This window comes from Triplophysa dalaica, chromosome 11 (assembly GCF_015846415.1).
Source record: "Triplophysa dalaica isolate WHDGS20190420 chromosome 11, ASM1584641v1, whole genome shotgun sequence".
Taxonomy (NCBI): domain Eukaryota; kingdom Metazoa; phylum Chordata; class Actinopteri; order Cypriniformes; family Nemacheilidae; genus Triplophysa; species Triplophysa dalaica.
The window spans coordinates 11,898,012-11,917,440 of record NC_079552.1 but is presented as its reverse complement, the minus strand read 5'-3'; the positions used below and the strand labels follow the sequence as shown (position 1 = coordinate 11,917,440).

General features: G+C 37.8%; 1 protein-coding gene across 1 annotated transcript; it reads left to right on the top strand.

The window, feature by feature from the left end:
• Positions 1–14: 14 nt before the first annotated feature.
• Positions 15–19,370, top strand: LOC130431590 (nuclear factor NF-kappa-B p100 subunit-like). The gene is given in 33 exon segments (XM_056760716.1): positions 15–132; positions 2,319–3,550; positions 4,444–4,551; positions 5,290–5,484; positions 5,870–6,016; positions 6,101–6,307; positions 6,392–6,629; positions 8,677–8,792; positions 8,912–8,964; positions 9,960–10,008; positions 10,282–10,339; positions 12,132–12,168; positions 12,779–12,857; positions 12,954–12,994; positions 13,280–13,378; positions 13,459–13,610; positions 13,773–13,885; positions 13,977–14,135; positions 14,556–14,660; positions 14,742–14,830; positions 14,915–15,053; positions 15,154–15,294; positions 15,400–15,573; positions 15,748–15,889; positions 16,061–16,175; positions 16,272–16,479; positions 16,565–16,734; positions 16,836–16,938; positions 17,573–17,793; positions 17,912–17,993; positions 18,087–18,250; positions 18,502–18,613; positions 18,694–19,370. Coding segments are annotated over 32 exon segments (5,067 nt in total). The 5' UTR covers positions 15–132; positions 2,319–2,397; the 3' UTR covers positions 18,792–19,370.
• The last annotated feature ends 59 nt before the right edge of the window (positions 19,371–19,429 follow it).

Below are 19,429 nucleotides of genomic sequence, written 5' to 3'. Positions count from 1 at the left end.
TCTGTTTGGGAGGTTTTTTTTAATGCACCAGGAAGGAGCTCCTGGGTCTCCACCTCAAGCTGGGAGGGCACACAGTAAATACTCCTCGGTTGCTTTGAATACGTTTTGCACTCATGGTTGTCAGGAAAATAGGTGAGGAAGTACAAAAGCTGTTTTTGTTTACTAGATTATTGTGATGGTTCAACCTGTTTGATGTGTCACTATTAAAAGTACCAGTGCCATCATGTTTAGTTTGCACAATATTACCATTGGTACCAAGTAACATGATTCCTTGGTAATTAAAATACAATTGCATTTAATTTTCATACCATCACTGTAGATTGGTGCAATCTAAAGTTTGTTTGTGTTGCTGCCACCACTGCACCTTTAAAGCATTAGACTGCTAAAAGTGATGCTTGGTGTGCCCATGGTGGCCATTACTTTTTGGTTTAATGGCTGTGCCATTGCCATGCCATTTTCGAGATATGTGAACCATGTAGATTAGTGCATAATGCATAGAAACATTTGTTTTGTTTTTGTTTTCTATGGTATAAAGGGCTTGGGAGATGAAGTGTTGATGTAATCCTATTTTCATTCTGGAAAACTGGCTTTGTGTGTTGCAGCAGAGGCTGTTACCAGTTAGGAGTTGATCTCATATGGCTTCTATTAGGAATTTTTGTCAAGAATGTTTGTACATTTGAACCCCCCCAAAACCTGTTATCATTCAATATTATATGCTTATTTAAATGAGTGTAATGTTATTTACATGTGCATTAAATGAAGAAGTGCATTGACCCTGTGTTTGTTGTTCTTTAGGCAAACCGATAAGAACTGTTAATCATTTAGAATATAATTGTATCTGGACTGCTAGTAGGAAGTGACGAAACCAGAATTATTCTGTTATTTTACCTGGGTTTACGGTCACGTGGGTTGTTGCGTTATATCTTTTTTTGTCCCAGCCTGAAATGCATCCAGCACAGCCATTTCTGCCATTGTTTTGTTAAGAAATATGCTAATTTTATCTCAGAGGATTATACTGTAGGTGGGTGACAGAAGGAATTAAATATTTTTTCCCAAAATGCTTTGAGTAACAGTGTTTCATTTTTTGGAATGAAGATGTTTCAGACATTTTTCGGTGCCACCTCTCCGTACTGTACACCCACCTACTGCACTTTTCAACTACTCTTTAATCAATCGGGCTGCAGTTTCAAATAACACTGTACAGCTCTGTTATTGGCTCAAATTCTGCCAACACCCTTCATCTGGTTGGTTACTCATTTAAGTATTGTTTTTCTCTTCTCTGCTAAGTGGAAACGGCTGGTTTCTGGAATGCATTTGCACAGACACATTACAATGTCCTCAGTAACTCCTGCAAGCTGTGAACATTAATTTATGTCTTATGTTTTTCTGACCTCTTATAATTCTGTGTTGGATTTTATTTCAAATTCTTATTTGTAAATTTGGGTATTTTTTAGAACAATACTTGTTAGCTAGTACAGTACATTTTGTCTAGGGAAACAAAAAACCAACTAAGCATTTTAAGGTAAACAATAGGTCCTTACAAATACACTGTTAAAGGGATAGTTCATCCAATCTGTATACATTTCTTTGTTCTGATGAACACGGAGAAAGATAATTGGATGAATGCTTATAACCAAATTGATCTCGCCCCCCATTGACTAGAGGAACCATAGTAGGAAAAAATAGAATGGTTGTCAAAAGTGCCCCAGAACTGTTTGCTGTCATTCTTCAAAATGTTTTCTTTTGTGTTAAACAGGACAGTAATTTTTCCTATTATGAGATTCAATGGGGGGCGGTTATAAGCATTCTTCCAAACATCTTTCTCTGTGCTCATCAGAACAGAGCAATTGATACAGATTTGGAACAACTCGATGGTGAGTAAATGATGACAAGATTTTCTTTTTTGGATGAACGGTCACTTTAAGATACAAAAAAGCAACCTTTAAAGGCACAGTTCATCCAAAAATAAAATTTATTTCATTCTTTACTCACCCTCAAGTTGCCAATTGTAGTCAAAAGTGACCCAGAACTGTTTGCTTTCCAACAACAGAACAAAGAAACTTATAAAGAAATTACAGATTTGGAACGACTTGAGGGTGAGCAGATTTTCATTTTTGGGTGAACTGTTCTTTAAATGGGACCGCCTCAGTGATGGCTATTTTACCTTTAAAGGAACCAAATTGTTCTTTAATCTGAGTGTAGCAAACTAAAGTTATTTCTATACGATAGTTCAGTATTATAATGATAACCCTTAATATTTATGTGGCCATTTGTAAGTCTATATAGGTTTTAACCTACAGTATGTTTCCATTTTCCAGCAGATGACTACTTATTAATATGTTAATCTAAGAGAACACATGGCAAGCCAAGTCGTATGACTGGACCTAAGACATCGATATGTCAAACAAACCAATGATCCATGTGTTTTTGGGCGCTCCATGTCCTCAAACACTTGCTTTGGATGTCCAGGATAAAGAACTCACCCACTGGAAAACAATAGACCTCACTTGGCGTGACGGCAAGTTAATTCCAAAGGATAATGTTAAAGAGGTCCAAAGACGTGATGAGTGTGGTGAGGTGGTTAACCAGGGCATCGAGGGGAGCACCAGACTGTACCCTGCTGTTGCTCCTGAGAGAGAACCTGTAGCACAAACCAGCAAAGACAAAAGTAAATCGCAGGGCTCTCCATCAAAAGGACAACGCATAGAAGAAGAGGAGTGGTGTCCTGTATCAGTGACAGAATATCTGGATAACTGCTTTTCTAGCTCACAAACTGATGTAAATCCTGGACAGAGCAATGATGAACGGTCATCTGTATCCATGGAGACCGAGTATCTGAGTACATGGACAAAATCCCAAGCCTTGCTCCTTCAGGGCAGAGCGGCCTCATCTTATACATTAGGCTTTCCTGGAGACTTCTATTCTCCCCATACGCCTCCCAAACAAACACCCTCAACCTCCCTTAGTTCCCCAGAATTGTACAGTCCTATGACCAGCCCTGAAGAGATGGGCCTGGGAGGAACCTTACAAAGCTCAGTGGAGTGGCATTGTGACAGTCTAAGCCAAATTCATCAAGAAGGAGGGGTTATTATGGAAATCACACCCGACGGCATCCTCTGCTCTCAGGGAACTAATGTAGGTCACACTGATAAACCTGTGGACCATCAGGAGATTGGACTTAACGCTGAACCGGATGCACAGATGTCTCCTAGTCCCACTCCTTCTAAAAGGATCAAGTTGTCTTCAACTGTAGCTAAAACCAAAGTAACAGAACAAAGCACAATTAATGCAGTGCCTCTCTGTGGACCCACAACCATTCTGGTTAGGTGTAAGACCCATGGTGTACGGTATGCTATCTTGGTGGCTGTGGTGCATCCATGCCACTTGAAAGAGGTCAAAGTGAAAACAGGAGCTTCAGCTGGATCCAGCATTCCTTTGGCAACGATCATCGTCACAGACCAATCAGATGTGGAGATGAAGGTAGTGTTATGGCGGACCGCAGCTTTCTGGACCTTGACTGTAAATCCAGGGGATATTCTGCTAGTAACAGGTAAAACCAATGAACTCTCCTCAAGGGGACAGTGGATTTTTGCATTAGTGTCTACAAATATTGGTTGCTCAATTATATGCAACTCAAACATGTATGATAAACAAAATATATATTTATACACCTATACAAAACTACAATATTTTATAACATACAATACAGTATATATAGAAAAAGTTAAATAAAGTGTAGGGTATTATACATTGATTGAGCTGTTAAATGGAAAGTTCACCCCAAAAAAGAAATTTGTCATCATTTATTCCCCGTTACATTTATTCATTGTATAGATGTGTAATGTGAAGCTACGTCAAGCCATGTTGAATGTTGCGCCGTCTTGGGAGGATCGCTGCAAGTGCGTTCAATGCAGTCTTTCGTTTTTCTTGATGATTAGGAAACATAATTATTGTAGATTGGTCTTGCTGTGCTAAAAACTGCAATAGCATTACACAGAGTTGTTCAGGAAAAGCCCCTGGTTCGTTCACTTTTGATTTCTCCATATATCAAACAAAAAAAGTAAGGGTACATATCAAAACAATAATAGCAGTGGAGAATGATCCTCCTAAAATGGCGGTGCCATTGCAAGATAAGGCGTGACGTCAGCTTCATATCCTCTATATGATTTCCTTCTGTGGAACACAATAGATATATGTTGTGAAATGTTTCCGTTGTTTTGTGTCCAAACAAGAGAATTCAATGGGGACCAATGTTGTTTGTTTACCAATATTCTTAAAAATATGTTATTTTGTGTTCTGCAGAAGTTCTGCAGGTTTGAAATGATGATAAAATATTTTTTTGGGGGGGTAAAGGCACCTTTACGATGGATTGATAATTTCAGAAATGTCTGTTTATAAAATGTCCTGAAGCCTGCATTCATTGTTTTTGTGTTGCTTTGTCAGATGTGACAGTGCACATGGATAAATGGAAGAATGAGACTGTGCTGCAGTCATCCTTTTCTAGTCAGCTTCTGAATCTGGGCCAGATCACAAGGGAACGTATTCCACAAGGTAACATAGAGGTTAAACCAAATCACCTTTAAAGCAAGTCAGTCCATTTAGCAGCCATATTGGAAATGCTAATTAACAGAGTTTTTTTTCAAGATTATGTATTAGACATTTTTAATCTTGAATAACAGATATAATTAATCCGGTTAAAGTGATACTTCACCCAAACATTGAAATTCTTTCATCATTTACTCACCTTCGATTTATTCCAAATCTGTATACATTTCTTTGTTCTGGTGGAAAAAAGACAAAGATATTTGGAAAAATGCATATAAAAAAGACAGATTTTTTTTTCCCCCATTGAATCCCATAGTCAATTACTTTATATATTTTTTGTTCTGTTGAACACAAAAGAAGACATTTTGAAGAGTGTAGGACAGCAAACCGTTCTGATGCACTTTTGACTACCATTATAATTCCTTCCACTATGGTAGTCAATGTGGGGCAAAATCTGTGTGGTTACAGGCATTCTTCCAAATATCTTTCTATGTGTTCATCTGAACAAAGAAATTTATTCAGATTTGGAACAACTCGAAGTTGAGTAACTGATGACATCATTTTTATTGTTGGTTGGAGTATCACTAAGTTAATTATGGCATCTATTGAATAGTTGTAACTTTGTTAGATCAATAGTGAATTGTTGGAATGTCATAACGCTGTTTTAATTTCATAAACTTCTACATAGTTATGTAGATAACGTCATATATTGTATCATTGTTTAGTAATATTGATGTTGTTTAGCTCCACAGAACCTGAACCCTCATACTTTGAGAGAACTGTGTACGCACCTGTGTGAGAAGCGCCCCCTGTTGGTGTCTCTTCCTCGTCACAAGCCCCAGGATTTAAATTCCATCCCCTTCATCCACCTTAGAGCATTAAAACCTGACACATTGGTTCATGCTCTACTTAGAGTGAAACACAGTAATTTAATCACATGTATGAAACTGTATTATAGTCCAATATGTTTTAGATTAAATTAAATGTACAGTGACCTGGAAAGCCTTTAGATACTTGAGCCACAATAATAACATAATAGCTAAAAGTCTTTTGAATTGAACATGACCATGGGACGAGTTGGTTAAACATGGTTTATCATTTGCAAAAATTGAAAATTAAACTTACTTTTAAGAAAAAAATAAGCAGCATTTCATTGCAGATGCCACTTTGTTTTAAAATATTGAAAATATTGTTTCATAAATGATTAACTTAAGTGTCTAAATATTTTTTAGGCCCTCTATCATCAGGTAGCTGGTTTGTTTAAATATGTTCATAGGTGACAATAGTAAGTCATTGTGACAGATTGATATTTTGGGTTTTGTAGCCTGGCGAGATGAGGTACAGGGTATCTCCAGAGTAGGAGGTGTACTGAAGGCTGTTTTGACTGTGGAGCAGGGAGATGGCTGCCTAGGAGCTGTTGTGCTTTGGGGAGCTGCTCTCTCTTGGCTGCAGCGATTAGAAAGAAACAAAGGTACCCCAGCACTAAACTGAAACACGTGTTTGTCCAAATGATTATTATCCTGCATTATATTTTGTTGCTAATGCACCTTTACAGATGCTGTGTGGGAGTTCAGGATGCTGCTAGTCAGACAGGATGTGACCTCAGGTTTGCTTGAGCTGCATTCCACTCCGTGGGGAACCTGTCAGCCTCTCTTTGCTGATGATAATAGATGCAAAGAGTTTTACAGCACTGCACGTTTAGAGAGAACTAGCCGCAGCTTTGAGATTGATCTCAACACTCTTCTGTCCCAGAAATTCTCAGGTCAGGACTTTTTGGTCATGTTAAAAATTGAATGATGTAATTTTTTTACAGCTTTTCTTACATTCTTGTTTTTGTACTCATTAGGTGATGTAGAGCTGAAAGTGAAACTCTCTGCATTCCAGTTCCAAAGCAGTCCATCACAGGAAGCTTCGGTGATAATAGATGGAAACACGCCGTTGGAAAGGATCCTGGACGTAGTTTCTGGTGACATCACTTTTAGTGGATGTGGCAAGTGCTCTGCAGAGCTGGACACGGATGAGAACGGCATCTACAGACCCTGTTACCCCTGCCTGCCACAAACAGGAGTGCGTCGATACTATAGGTTTGTTCTTTATCACTGTTTCACACACACAATGGCTGGAATAGATATAAAGTACCTTTTCTAAAAATACAATATGATAATATTTTAATAAATAATATTAATATATATATATATATATATATGTGATGTATATAATCGTGATATAGGACTTAGTTATACGGCCTTGAGTTGGTTTAAAAATTATTTGTCGGATTGAACCCAGTGTGTTTCTGTAGATAACTACACATCATCTATGGTAATATGTAAGAAGGGTGTCGAATTTATCAAAACTGAAATTAGTTTTAAATATAAACAAAACAAAGTATATCATTTTTATCATTACATCATGTGAGCCTATTTCTACCTCTAATGTTTTGCATATCAAAAAAGTTCCAGCCTATAAATATCTAGGATTATGGCTTGACTAGAAGCTGACTTTTGATGCTCATATAGATAACATGGTGAAGAAAATCAACCAAGAGTACGTTTTCTCTTCCAACAAAAAAGTCTCTCCTTTGGAGTTAAAAAGCAAATTATACAGAGTATGTAATTACCCGTTTGGATTATGGTGGTACTATCTATATGCATGCATCCTTATATTTATTAAATGTTGGATGGTATCTATCATGCTATGTTGCGATTTTAAATACCAGCTCACTTATTCACCATTGTTTGCTGTACAACAGTTCAGAATTGTCGTCTTTACATCGAAGAAGGAAAATCACATGTTGTTGTATGCGGTAAAAACATTAACTGGCATACTCCCAAATTACGTTATATATTCTTTTCTGTTTGCATAGAAGTAACTACTCAACCATATCATCTGTTGGAGTACAATTAGAAATACCAGCAATATATTCATAGCATGGGAAATCAGCTTTCTCTTATTATACTCTGTGGTTGTGGAACGAATTAAAAACAACTGTTTAATTAGATACTATTCCTTCCATGAATACTTTTAAAAATATGCTGCTGTGTACTATGAGTAAACCTTGCCGTTGTTTTAATTAATCTGATATGCTTTTGATTTTGTTCTTATATGTAGGGTAAGTATTATTGTTGTGATTTTGTTGTGAAATTTTGTATGGTCATCTTGGCCAGGACTTGCTTGAAGAAGAGATTTATTTTGATCTCAATGGGACTTTCCTGGGAAAATATAGGATAAATAAAATTTAAAATAGAGCATATATGAGGGAGAACTAATGTTAAGGGTATATTTCAGAGGCAAAACTAAATTTACCAATTTTACTCACCCTCAATGCATCCTGACTGAATATAACTTTCTTCTTAAAGCGGCAGTGCAGCATTGTTTCATGCATTCTGACTTCTTTGCAATGTTAAACGTGTTGTCTTCTCATTCTTAACATGGTCATCTTGTCAAAAAACGAACTGGCCGTATTACGTAGCATTTCTGTGCTCAATATACCCCCCAGCGTTTGTGCAGGTTTCGGAACGTTTTTTTCGAACATATAAAACTGTTTTGTTACAACTTTTCTTAGTCCCTTATTGGACAATTCTCCCGGAAAAGCATGCGGCACAGCCATACGGCAGCATGGAGAGCAGGAGAAGGAGCATGCGCAGACTTCACTTTCACTTGTAAGCAGGAGAGGGAGCGGCTCTGTGTTCTTAACACAGGTCTCTGAAGCGCATCGCTGTGTTTGTTTAAGATAAATATTCAAATTGACGTTAATGTATTACTACAGTTATCCTTGAGGGTGAGTAAAACATGGGAAATTTTAGTTTTCCCTCTGAAATATCGCTTAACTTTTGAATGCTTTAATGCTTTTTATATTTTTAATTACACTGTAATATAACTCATTATACTGAAATTATTTAATCATACTGTATATTAAAACTATATTTAAAATACTTTAAAGATACATTTGTCATTTTAGATTAGATTTTTTGGTCTCTTAATACTCACCATGGTGCTGTTGATATTTGCCTTTCATTATTTACTTAATCATTTATTATATTATAAAAAAATTATATTAATGAGGTTCTTGAGTCAGGTCTAAATTTCCTTTCATTCCTTTTAATCGCATGTCTGCATGAATCATCTTGTTAGGCCAGTTGTTTTAACAGTGAGAGATGGAGGTAGCCAAACCTGTGTGCTAGTCCCTCCTGCCCTTGTACAGAAGATCCTTTTGAACACTCCCCCAGACAAGCTGAATAAGAGCATAGGTAAGATACCTCCCCTTTTTGTCTCCTCCAGAATATCTGTTGTTTGTCTCTAATTTTTAATATTGGATGTTATTTTAAACAAGGTTACATTCTTTGTGTTCTGTCTTGTCTGTCCAAAGCCCCAGCGTCAGAGGTGAGGTTCGTCCAGGTAGTAGCTGACAGGATTAGTTCCATATTGACCGCCATGAAGAACACATTTCTCCTGACTATCAGAAGCCATTTCCAGTGTGATGAGAACAGCATTCCTGTCATTCAGAACTTTTTATTATTAGACTTTAGCCCTACTATGGCATGAAGAATTTCCGAGTACTTTTAGATGATGCTATGGAGTTGTATAGTCCCCTGTGGTATAGACACTTATCTATAAATGACATCAGTCACTGTGATTGACAGCCTCTCCCCCACGTCACAATTTTACCAGGTTGTTGATTGACATAAGGTTAAAGCTTGACAAACAGTGTATAATTTACATGTATTTAATTATGTGTATTATTTGTATTACAAGCTTTGCAACGAATGTGATTTTTAAAAAAAATGTACTCTCGAAATACTGTAAATGCGTACCTATTTATCCCTCTCTGTTGCATACGTTTTTAACAATACATCGCCTTGTACTTATGTATGTGTTTTACTGGGTAAGCTGATATTTACTTACACAAATATTTAACATTTATTTGTATTTTTTATTGCACCCGTGTTTTTTTGAGCGGAAGTTTTGAAGCATATGCAAATTTTGTTCCAGCTAAGCCAATCAAAGCTCTCCTGATATACCACGTGTTTTCGGAATTCCCCTTGAGTCCAAGTAGTCGGGGGTTTCCAGTACCTGATATATTGATTCATGGACGTATACAGTCTCGTATAGAGCAGCAAACAGGCTAATATTTAATGGGAAAGAAACCCATATTGTTTTTTTCTTCATGGATATGTTTATGTTTTAGCTTGTTGCAAGAATTGCGTACTCGTTCAGTTAGGTAAGCAGTTGTCTCCAAAAAAAACTACACCAACGTACTGACCAACGTACCAGATAAAAACGGTAAGTTTGCTAACCTACGTAACTTCATCACGTATTAAAGAAAGCGACATTAAGAGACATATAACGTTAAGTCTATAAATAATATAAGCCTGCAATTTTACATAGTGTCAGTTGCTTGGTTGTGCATATGGAACACGTAACGTTATGTGGAAAACGTTACATTGTTGCAGATATGTGTACATTGTAACAATATCCATACGATGTAGAGCTTTCACGTTAGTGAAAATAAATGCAGATAAAAAACTGTTAACGTTTTCATTAATGCGTGTACGAAATATTCAAAGAATAATTTTCTGTTAGTATATGCAAAGTTTGCACTGTGTTTTGTGCCTTGTGGGGAAATTCCCGTCAAAAGTCAGATGCACTTTTTGGGCCGTAGTTGCATGTGCACAATAGGGGAATCACATCCAGTTAAACATTATGTTTGAAGTTTTTATTATTTCAATCATTTTAGAGTCTGAAGAGCCGGTTTGGATGATCCCACATCACCACACAGAATGGCCGGAGCACTAAGGTACATTTTCCTACACTTCTGGCGAGTGACCAATGTGTCAAAATCTATTGAGCTGCCTAGACGTTTACATTTAGTCATTTAGCAGATGCTTTTATCCAAAGCGACCTACAAAGAGTTTAGGGAGCAATAAGCGATATATCACACAGGAGCTATAATACAATAGGTGCTAATACAAAGTTACTGGTTTCAACAAAAGCTAGACCACTACCTGTTGAGAGACATGTTATTAGCCACTAGCCTAAATTGATACCCAAAAATGCAGTTTTAGCTCGCCGTTTAAGAGGATCAGAGACTGCCTGCTTTAAAATATAAAATGTAACAATTATTTTAAAAGATTAGATGTGATTATGTATAACACTTAGACTTGTTTCAACATGCTTTAAATATGCTTATTCTTGAATAAAGTCTTGCATGTTTCACTGAAACAAGGGTCTGTGTTTTTCCAACAGTTGCTCTAAATTCTGAGTTAAACCAGCCGGACTACCTTAAACCATTAGTCAACAATTGGTTAATTGCGGTGTTGTTATTGGTTTTGTCTTGTGTTTTGTTTTTAGTTGAAAAAAGTTGACTCAGCCCTCTGTAGAATCCCTTTTTAAAATGAACATTTTTGTAATTTTTTGACTTTCTTTGGTGGCTGTTTGCCAGACGCAGATGTTATCATTTCACAGAAGGACAGGATGTGGTTGTAATCCAGACGTGTTTTACCCTCTTTTATTTGACGTCATGTTTTACTCAAAGTGTGACCTTTGTGCTTTGACAGCTCAGAAGACAATTCATATTTTACTGTGCTTTTTGCCCCATGAGAAAAAGAAAATGTCCGGTACTTTAACGCAATCTAAAACAACTCATCCCGAGCTTCCTCATTCCTGTCAGTGGCAGTTAAAGACACATGTTGTGTAAACCTGTCATACAGTATCCATGGATAAACAAACAATACTAATGAGATGATACATAATTCCAGCAAATTAGTGTATGAACATAGAGCGTTAAGAGATTTTCATCAGAATTTCCAGTTTTGGTTAAAGTGGAAGTGTTTGTGGGTTCAAAGATTTGAGCCTGAAGAGGAGGGGCATTCCCCATATTTCAGGGTTGTTCTCTTGGCACAGCTATTGACAGCTGTTTGTAGACATCGGAGTAATTCTGTTACACACACTATTTCATTCAATTTTAGTAACTTGCACATAGGTGAATTTTTTTGCCATTGTCATTGGTTTTATTTGAAATGTTGACAGAGGGATTGATAACAGGAATTTTGTTTAAAACACCCAGTACGAAGGGAATTCAAAGAAGAAACTTATTTGGAAAGTTGAGGAAATTCAGAAAAGAGAAGACTTCATGTGCGTGTGATAAAGCTATGTACCTGCATTTCTCTGGATATTACGTGTGGGGCAGCACTGAGCTGGTATTCTGGGGGCTTTCCTCTGTTTTTTTTTTTTCACTGACTTCCTGGAAGTATCACAAGCGAGTGAGCAATAGAGAAGGACGGAGGCTGAACAAATCTCATGCACGTATGCTTGTAAAGTGAATCAGCTCTACGGTAAAAACTGAGAAGCTCTTTTTCTCTGCTTGTTGTTTTCAGGTAGGCTTAACGCTACGCCTACGCTAGATCACGATATTCTGTGTGGATAAACGGGGGAAATTATGATATCTGTAGGGGTTTGTAACTCAGTTAAACCAGACAGTCTGTGTTTTGATTCAGCATGGTGAAGAATACACTAGAACACAGAAGCTCTTGAGTATTGTTGGAGTTTGAGTGTGACGGTCTCAATAAGAGTATTCTCTTACGTTACAGGATGGATGACACCCAGTTTTCTATGAAGTTTGGAGAGGTGAGCGACAATGTATACAATGCTAATAATTGCTACATTACTATACATGTGTCTTCTTACTTATGGCTGGAATACAATACAAGACTCTTAAAATTTGAACAGATTTTTATTAAGTAGACATCACACACTTGCAGACTTTTTCTAGGTTTCAGAAAGAATCTTCAGAATGGTGCAGACTTTCTGCAACAAGGCCAGACTGAAAATCTGGATAAAATCGGAGCAAAGTTCTGTATTGTATTTCAGCCTTTATTCACATTTAGCTTCATATCTTGCCTTTAAAACACACAAACTCTCTTTCATATATATTTTCAATATATAACACTTTGCTAACATCAGTTAATACTATCAATGAACAATTATTTGTAAACAATTTCTTTAGTAATCTATAATAATAAATAAAGTCGTTCATAATCGATGTCAGCACATAACACATTACCAATTTATACTAAAACATAAAAATGTATGAGTATATGTAGAATTCTTCATGTTGTACTGTTTACTATTTTTAAGTATTCTTCCATGTTGGCTACTGCATGTAAATAATGTTAACATGTATTGTAAAGTGTTATCAGTTAATATAACTATACCAATTGTTGGCATCTGTCTTTAGCCTTTACCATATATGATGGATCTCCAATATCTGCAGCCACCTTTTGAGGTTAAGGCTGAACCCTATGTGCAAGAGACAGGTAACATAACAATGTTTAATGCCTTTTTGTTTCATTTTATGACGTTTTGTTTTAATAGTTTATTATACAACAGTCTTGTATTTCTTTTCAAATCAGTACATGGACCTTATCTGCAGATAATGGAGGAACCTAAACAGGTGTGTACACATGGGTTTGTAGAGTATTTACTGTTTAAAAAGCTTTGGTATAAGCCAGGGCCGATGATTTAATGTGTATGTAATGTGTTTAACACTTTTTGTGTTAAATTAATTGGTATTCATTTACATAGGTTCACTTTTAAACACGACACGTTTTATTGTATTGTATGTGGTTTGAATTTGCTGAAAACCTGGGATGATTCCGGGAACCGAACCGGAATTCCCCAAAGTCAGTGTTACTAGTTAAATAAGTTTGTTATATAATATTTGTGATATGCGTTACAGAGAGGATTCAGATTCCGTTATGAATGTGAGGGCCCGTCCCATGGAGGTCTGCCAGGGGCTTCCAGTGAAAGAAACAGAAGAACATATCCCACAGTCAAGGTAACCTGGTCTTTGCTGTTCAATGACTATAACATATGCTTTATGTTAAAATGGTTATATTAACTGCTGTAAACTTTTAGGTTGCCAACTATGCGGGCCAGGGTCGTGTAGAGGTTCAGTTAGTGTCACACACAGACCCCCCTCGCGTTCACGCACACAGCCTCGTGGGACGCCACTGTAATGACAGTGGCATATGCATCATTGATGTGGGGCCCAATGATCTGACAGCACAGTGAGTGACTCATCCAATCACACAATTACTGTTCATCGCATGGTCGGTTTCCTTATTGTCATTGAAGTGATTTGCGAAAAGCACCGACTTGTGATATTTTTCCAGTGTTGTTAATGTATTTTTGTGCAGTGTTCATTAACCATGGCCTCCTTTTTTGTCTAGATTCAGCAATTTAGGAATTTTGCATGTCACTAAGAGAGCAGTGGTGGAAGTTCTAACTAAAAGGTTAAGAGAAGAGAAGAGGAGGTTAAAAGAGCCTGGTTATAAGTTTAGTGGTAAGTTTATTTACTAAACTGGGCATATTTAAGTTTTGCTAATTTTTAAGTTGATGTTTTCTCACTTTGTTCCTCTTTGACAATTACACAGATGTAGAGGAACATGCTATTTTGCAAGAAGCCAAAGAATTGGGTAAAAGCATGGACCTAAACATTGTGAGATTAAAGTTCACAGCTTACCTTCAGGACAGCAATGGAGGTTTCACCAGAGCTCTGAAGCCTGTTGTCTCCAACCCCATATATGACAGTAGTAAGTTCTCCCACACAACATTTAGTCATAACAGAATGGACTCAATTCATGTAACAATTAGCAGGGGAGAGAAAAAATGAATCTGACTTTAGTGTTGATTTTAACAAGGGAAAATGACAGATTTGCGAACACAAACAGAAGTTATTTGGGCAATTTTGAAATAAAAACAACAGAGATAATTTTACTCTATTCTGTTCCATAAATATGCATTGTAATATTAGACATTGTTTAATAGACTGTAAATCAATATTTTATTTGTTTTTTGTCATTTTCTTATTTTCATTTTATGTTAATATTAGGTCTGTGAATTAATATCTTTTTATTAGTTAAATTGATTTGCTAATCATTATTTGCAAAGAAAATCTTCCAGACATCAAATGATACAAAGAAATGCTTATCTACTAAAAACTCTTTATCCAGAATCACCAAATGCATCCAATCTGAAGATTTCCCGCATGGATAAAACTTCAGGATCAGTGCTCGGAGGAGAAGAAGTCTTTCTGCTCTGCGATAAAGTTCAAAAAGGTTTTTTCCATTTTCTGTCTCTAAAATGGATTTGCAGCCATTTACATATGTTACATATGACTTACACTTGTTCGTTTCCAGATGATATCGACATCCGTTTCTATGAGGAGGAAGATGATGGAGGGTGGGAGGCGCATGGTGATTTCTCCCCCACTGATGTTCACAAGCAGGCGAGTTAGAAATAAGAACTTGGTTTTCGGTCTGACTTTAAGCGGTTTCAAAAAACTGTACTGACTGTTTCTTTACCCCATCAGTATGCGATCGTTTTTAAAACCCCCGCCTACCGCTGCACAGACATCACGCGGCCCGTCACAGTTTTCCTGCAGCTCAAGAGGAAGAAGGGTGGTGACTGCAGTGAACCCAAGCAGTTTACATATATTCCACACAATCAAGGTCAGTAGTGTAGTTTATTCTAAACCAACAAATACACTGTGATCCTAATTTTTTTATTTATGTATGATGTTCACTTTTTATCTCCTATTTCTCATGTTAGATAAAGAAGAGGTTCAAAGGAAGAGGATGAAGGCCTTTCCTCAGCCCTACGATCACTGGAGAGGAGGACCTCAGGGAGGAGCAGGAGGCTTTGGAGGTCCTGGAGCTGGAACAGGGGGAGGAGGGGGTGGAATGGGCGGAGGTGAGAAGAAAGTTAACTTTTTTTACCATTCTTCTTTCAGTCTTTCTCTAACTCGTTCAATCCAGAATTGAATTAAAAACTATGTTCGGATCATTTTGTCCGTAGGTTATCAATTCAACCAGACAGTGGATAATTCAGGATATTTTGTTCCAAATTGTGGCTTTGGGGGAGGACCACAGATGTCCATCTCCGCCCCTCAGACTGATGGATCTCAGAATCAACCAACAAACACACAAGCTCAGCCTGGTTCTCAAATGCAACAGCAATTCATTCAGATCGGTAAGCCTAAGAAGCACGAATTGGTTTCTGCTATAAATGCGTTGTTTCAAGCTATCGTACACACATTTACGTTTAACCAGCTCTCAGCAGCTGACACTCACAGGGTGCACAAAAGACATTCAGATTTAGGATGCCTATGCACTCATGTGTGCTTCCTTCCTGTATCTTTTCTAGCCACAGCTCTGCAAAATCATGCCACTTTGACAGCAAAGAGCACTGCCCGAGCTTTATTACAGTACTGCAGTAGCGGAGATGTGCGCCCTCTGCTGAATCTACAGAGACATCTGTGTGGAGTGCAGGATGAGAACGGAGACACGTGAGGCTTTTTAAAAATAGTAAAGCACTATAGCTATGTACTAGACTTTGTGCAGGCTACCTTTAAAACCCTCTTTGAGGAATAGTAAATCTACAGTTATGAAACATTGCTTATGAGTTGTTGTTGTATGTGGTCAGGCAGAGTTTTTTAATTGCATTTGTTTTCCCCTAGGCCTCTGCACTTGGCCATCATCCACCAGAAACCTGCTGTGGTGCAGCAGCTTATAAATTTAATGACTAAAAGCCCACAGCAGAAGTCCATCAACAAATTTAACAATCTCAGCCAGGTAACACAACATCTGTCTGCTCTAACAATATTCTTTTAATCGTTCAATCAAACTGTTGTCATAAATGTCAGCTGTAACCTCTCTTTCCCCGTTTAGACACCATTCCATCTAGCCGTGATCACAAAGCAGCCCAAGCTAGTTGAGATTTTGATGAGAATGGGGGCAGACCTTAGTCTTCTGGATCGAGATGGTCGAACAGCACTTCACCTGGCCGCTCACACTGGAGATGAAACTATATTACGAGTGGTCCTGGGAATGCTGGGAGAACGTCACGCCCATTTAGTGAACTGCGCTGACTTCTCAGGTGAGATTTCTGGCGGAGTTGACCCTTTTTATTCAATATTGATATTTTACATGGCTGAGATCTTTTTTTCCGCTGCCTTTCTCAGGTCAGTATCCAGTTCATATTGCCGTGAAGAAAGACGGAGAGCACTGCCTTAAATTGTTGGTGGAGGCTGGAGCAAAAATCAACATGCCAGAGCAGAAAAGTGGCTACACTGCACTACACCTGGCAGTGCGAGACAACCTTCTAAAAGTGGCCTGTAATCTCATTACTGAGGTAAATGACCTGCTGTTGACACGAAAATGTTCAGCCTACAGCCACCACAAATCTGTCATGTTCATCTGTTGTGGTTTTATACCTTGTTATATCTTTTACAGCTAAAGGCTGATGTGAATGCATGTACGTATGGTGGCAACAGTCCTCTTCACCTCGCGGCCAGTCAGGGTTCTCCTCATCTCTGCTCCATGCTGATCGCTGCAGGTAACAACACGATCTTCTTTCCCAGTCTACGTTAAATATGCAAATAATTATTAGTCAATCAATAGTCATTAGGGCAAAGGATTTTTTATTTAAATCCAGATTGGTTTGCAGATAGCGTAGGCAATATCCCATACTGTAGATCTATTTGGTTGCCATAGTAATGTAGTAACAGCTTAAATGTCAGCACATTGCCAAAACACATTACGAAGCTTCAAAGTCCAGTGTATGAAATTTAGCGGCATCTAGTGGTGAGGTTGTGAATTGCAACCACTGGCTCACTCCACCCCTCCCTTTCGAAGCACTACGGTGGCTGACACGTGACTAAGATATTGTCACATTTTCGCTTCTTTGCTGAAGGTGATAGCATATTTACGAAACATGGTCTGTAAAGCAGTTGGTCCATTAATGGCTACTGTAGAAACAACATGGTGAATTCGGTGTAGGGGACCTGCAATGAATGTAGATAGAAATAGCTCATTCTAAGGAAATAAAAACGTAACGCTTCATTATGTTAGGTCTTAATTCACCTATGAACACATAGTAATATATTTTTTATTGCATTTCTGTCAATAGATTCCCCCAAAAATTATAGATTGGATTGTTAAGTGTAGTAAAAAATCCTGTTTTTTATCAGGTGCTGATAAACGCCTGGAGAACGATGAGCCTCTTTTCCTGAGCTCATCTTCATCAGATGAAGATGACGAAAGCGAAACAAATAACGGTGACAGCCAGCTTCAAGCTGAGATCGTTCAGCAAGTTCAGTGCATGTCGATTTCATCGGAGGGAGGTGCATTCAACCCACGCAAGAGACACGCAGCTGGACATACACCGTTTGATCTCGCCAAATGCAAAAAGGTGCGATGCAACATTTTTAGTATTTTCCATAGTGATGTATAGTGTGTAAACATCTAAGGGTGGTTGGTTGAATAACTAAATTATTTTTAAATAAATGTAACCTTTCTGTCTCCCCCAGGTTAAAGATTTATTAGATGGTAGAAAAGCTCCTAAGACTAGTCCTTTTGCTTCCAAAAGGACCAAAACTTGTACAGAGGAAGGTAACAGAGCTTTATTGCATTCTCTTAAAAACCCATACCTCTAACATATGTAATAGTTTGGTCATGATCTCATTTATCTTCCCACTCCTGCAGTGAACCATAGTTTAGATAAAGAGGTGCTTACAAAACTGTGTGATATCCTCATTGAAGACAATGTTCCCTGGAAAAAGCTGGCAGAAAAACTGGGTATGCTCACTTTAACGCACCTGTATCAGGAGAGCACCACGCCGTGCCAGATGCTGCTGGAGAACTACCAGGTAAGAGACTGCCTCTGTGTTATTAGGTGTATATGTGTATTGTACAGACACATACATTTCCGATGGGGTGCTTAAATAAGTAATAACTTATTAACAGGCTTTTGCCAGGGGTTTTTATCCAAAGTGTTTAAGCTTTACGTTTTGTGGAAATCTAATCCACAACCTTTGCAGTGATAACAATGCTCCACCAATATGATAAAATATTTATAATAAAGAAGAATGTATTTAAGTGTGTTTATGTGTATTTTAAGTTGAGTGGTGGTCCGGTGGATGTCCTGGTGGAGGCACTTCAGTCACTGGGTGTGAGTGAAGGAGTGAGACTGCTAAAAGACTGCAAAACCAAAGAGGACGAGCAAAGTTCAGGTATGCATCAGAGCATGTGAACATAATCTGAATATATGCAAACTCCATAAATAAAATCTCCAACATCATTTTTTTTTCAGATTCTACAGCAGACAGCGGTTTTGGTAGTCAGTCAGGATTCACCATACCCTCATCCGTTGGAGAGGGTGTAGCGAATCCTGCCGTGACCAATCACTGATCATCAAGTTCTGTCCATTGAGGAAAACTTGGCACTTTATTTGGAAGCCTCGGCTCAGACTGATGGGGCGAACGGACGGCTAACTATGCATCATTTCAACTATGTGGAAATATAAAGCAAATCGCAGAAGGATTCAGAGGATTGTCCTGAGGTCAAAAGCATACCGGTGTTACTTAACAAAACATTACAGCAACACTCAGTGGCTTTGAGACACATTCTACTGGACTTTGACTGAAATTGTGATCTTAGGGCAGACATTTAAAATACTTGTATTTAAAGAACAACAACTTGCTTACAGTCACATCACGGTAACAAATACAGCTGTAGTCTTCGAATATATTTGCTGAATGTTTAATAAGTCTGTTGTAAGCTCTTGTTTGATATATGCAGCCTTTGAGAAAAGTCAAGCGTATTTGCAGATTGCGAAGCAATGCAGTGAATTTCATCTGTTTTCTGATAGATCTTAATACCTACATTCAACACTTTTATTTATGTTTACTTTTGGTTGTTGTTATGTGCTTGTGCTGTGGATGAGTGAACATGTGCTTGCATGTTTTAATAAAGCTATTGTGTACATTATTTTTATCTTTATAATGAAACACAACATTGTATGGTTATAAACAACAAACAAAACAACA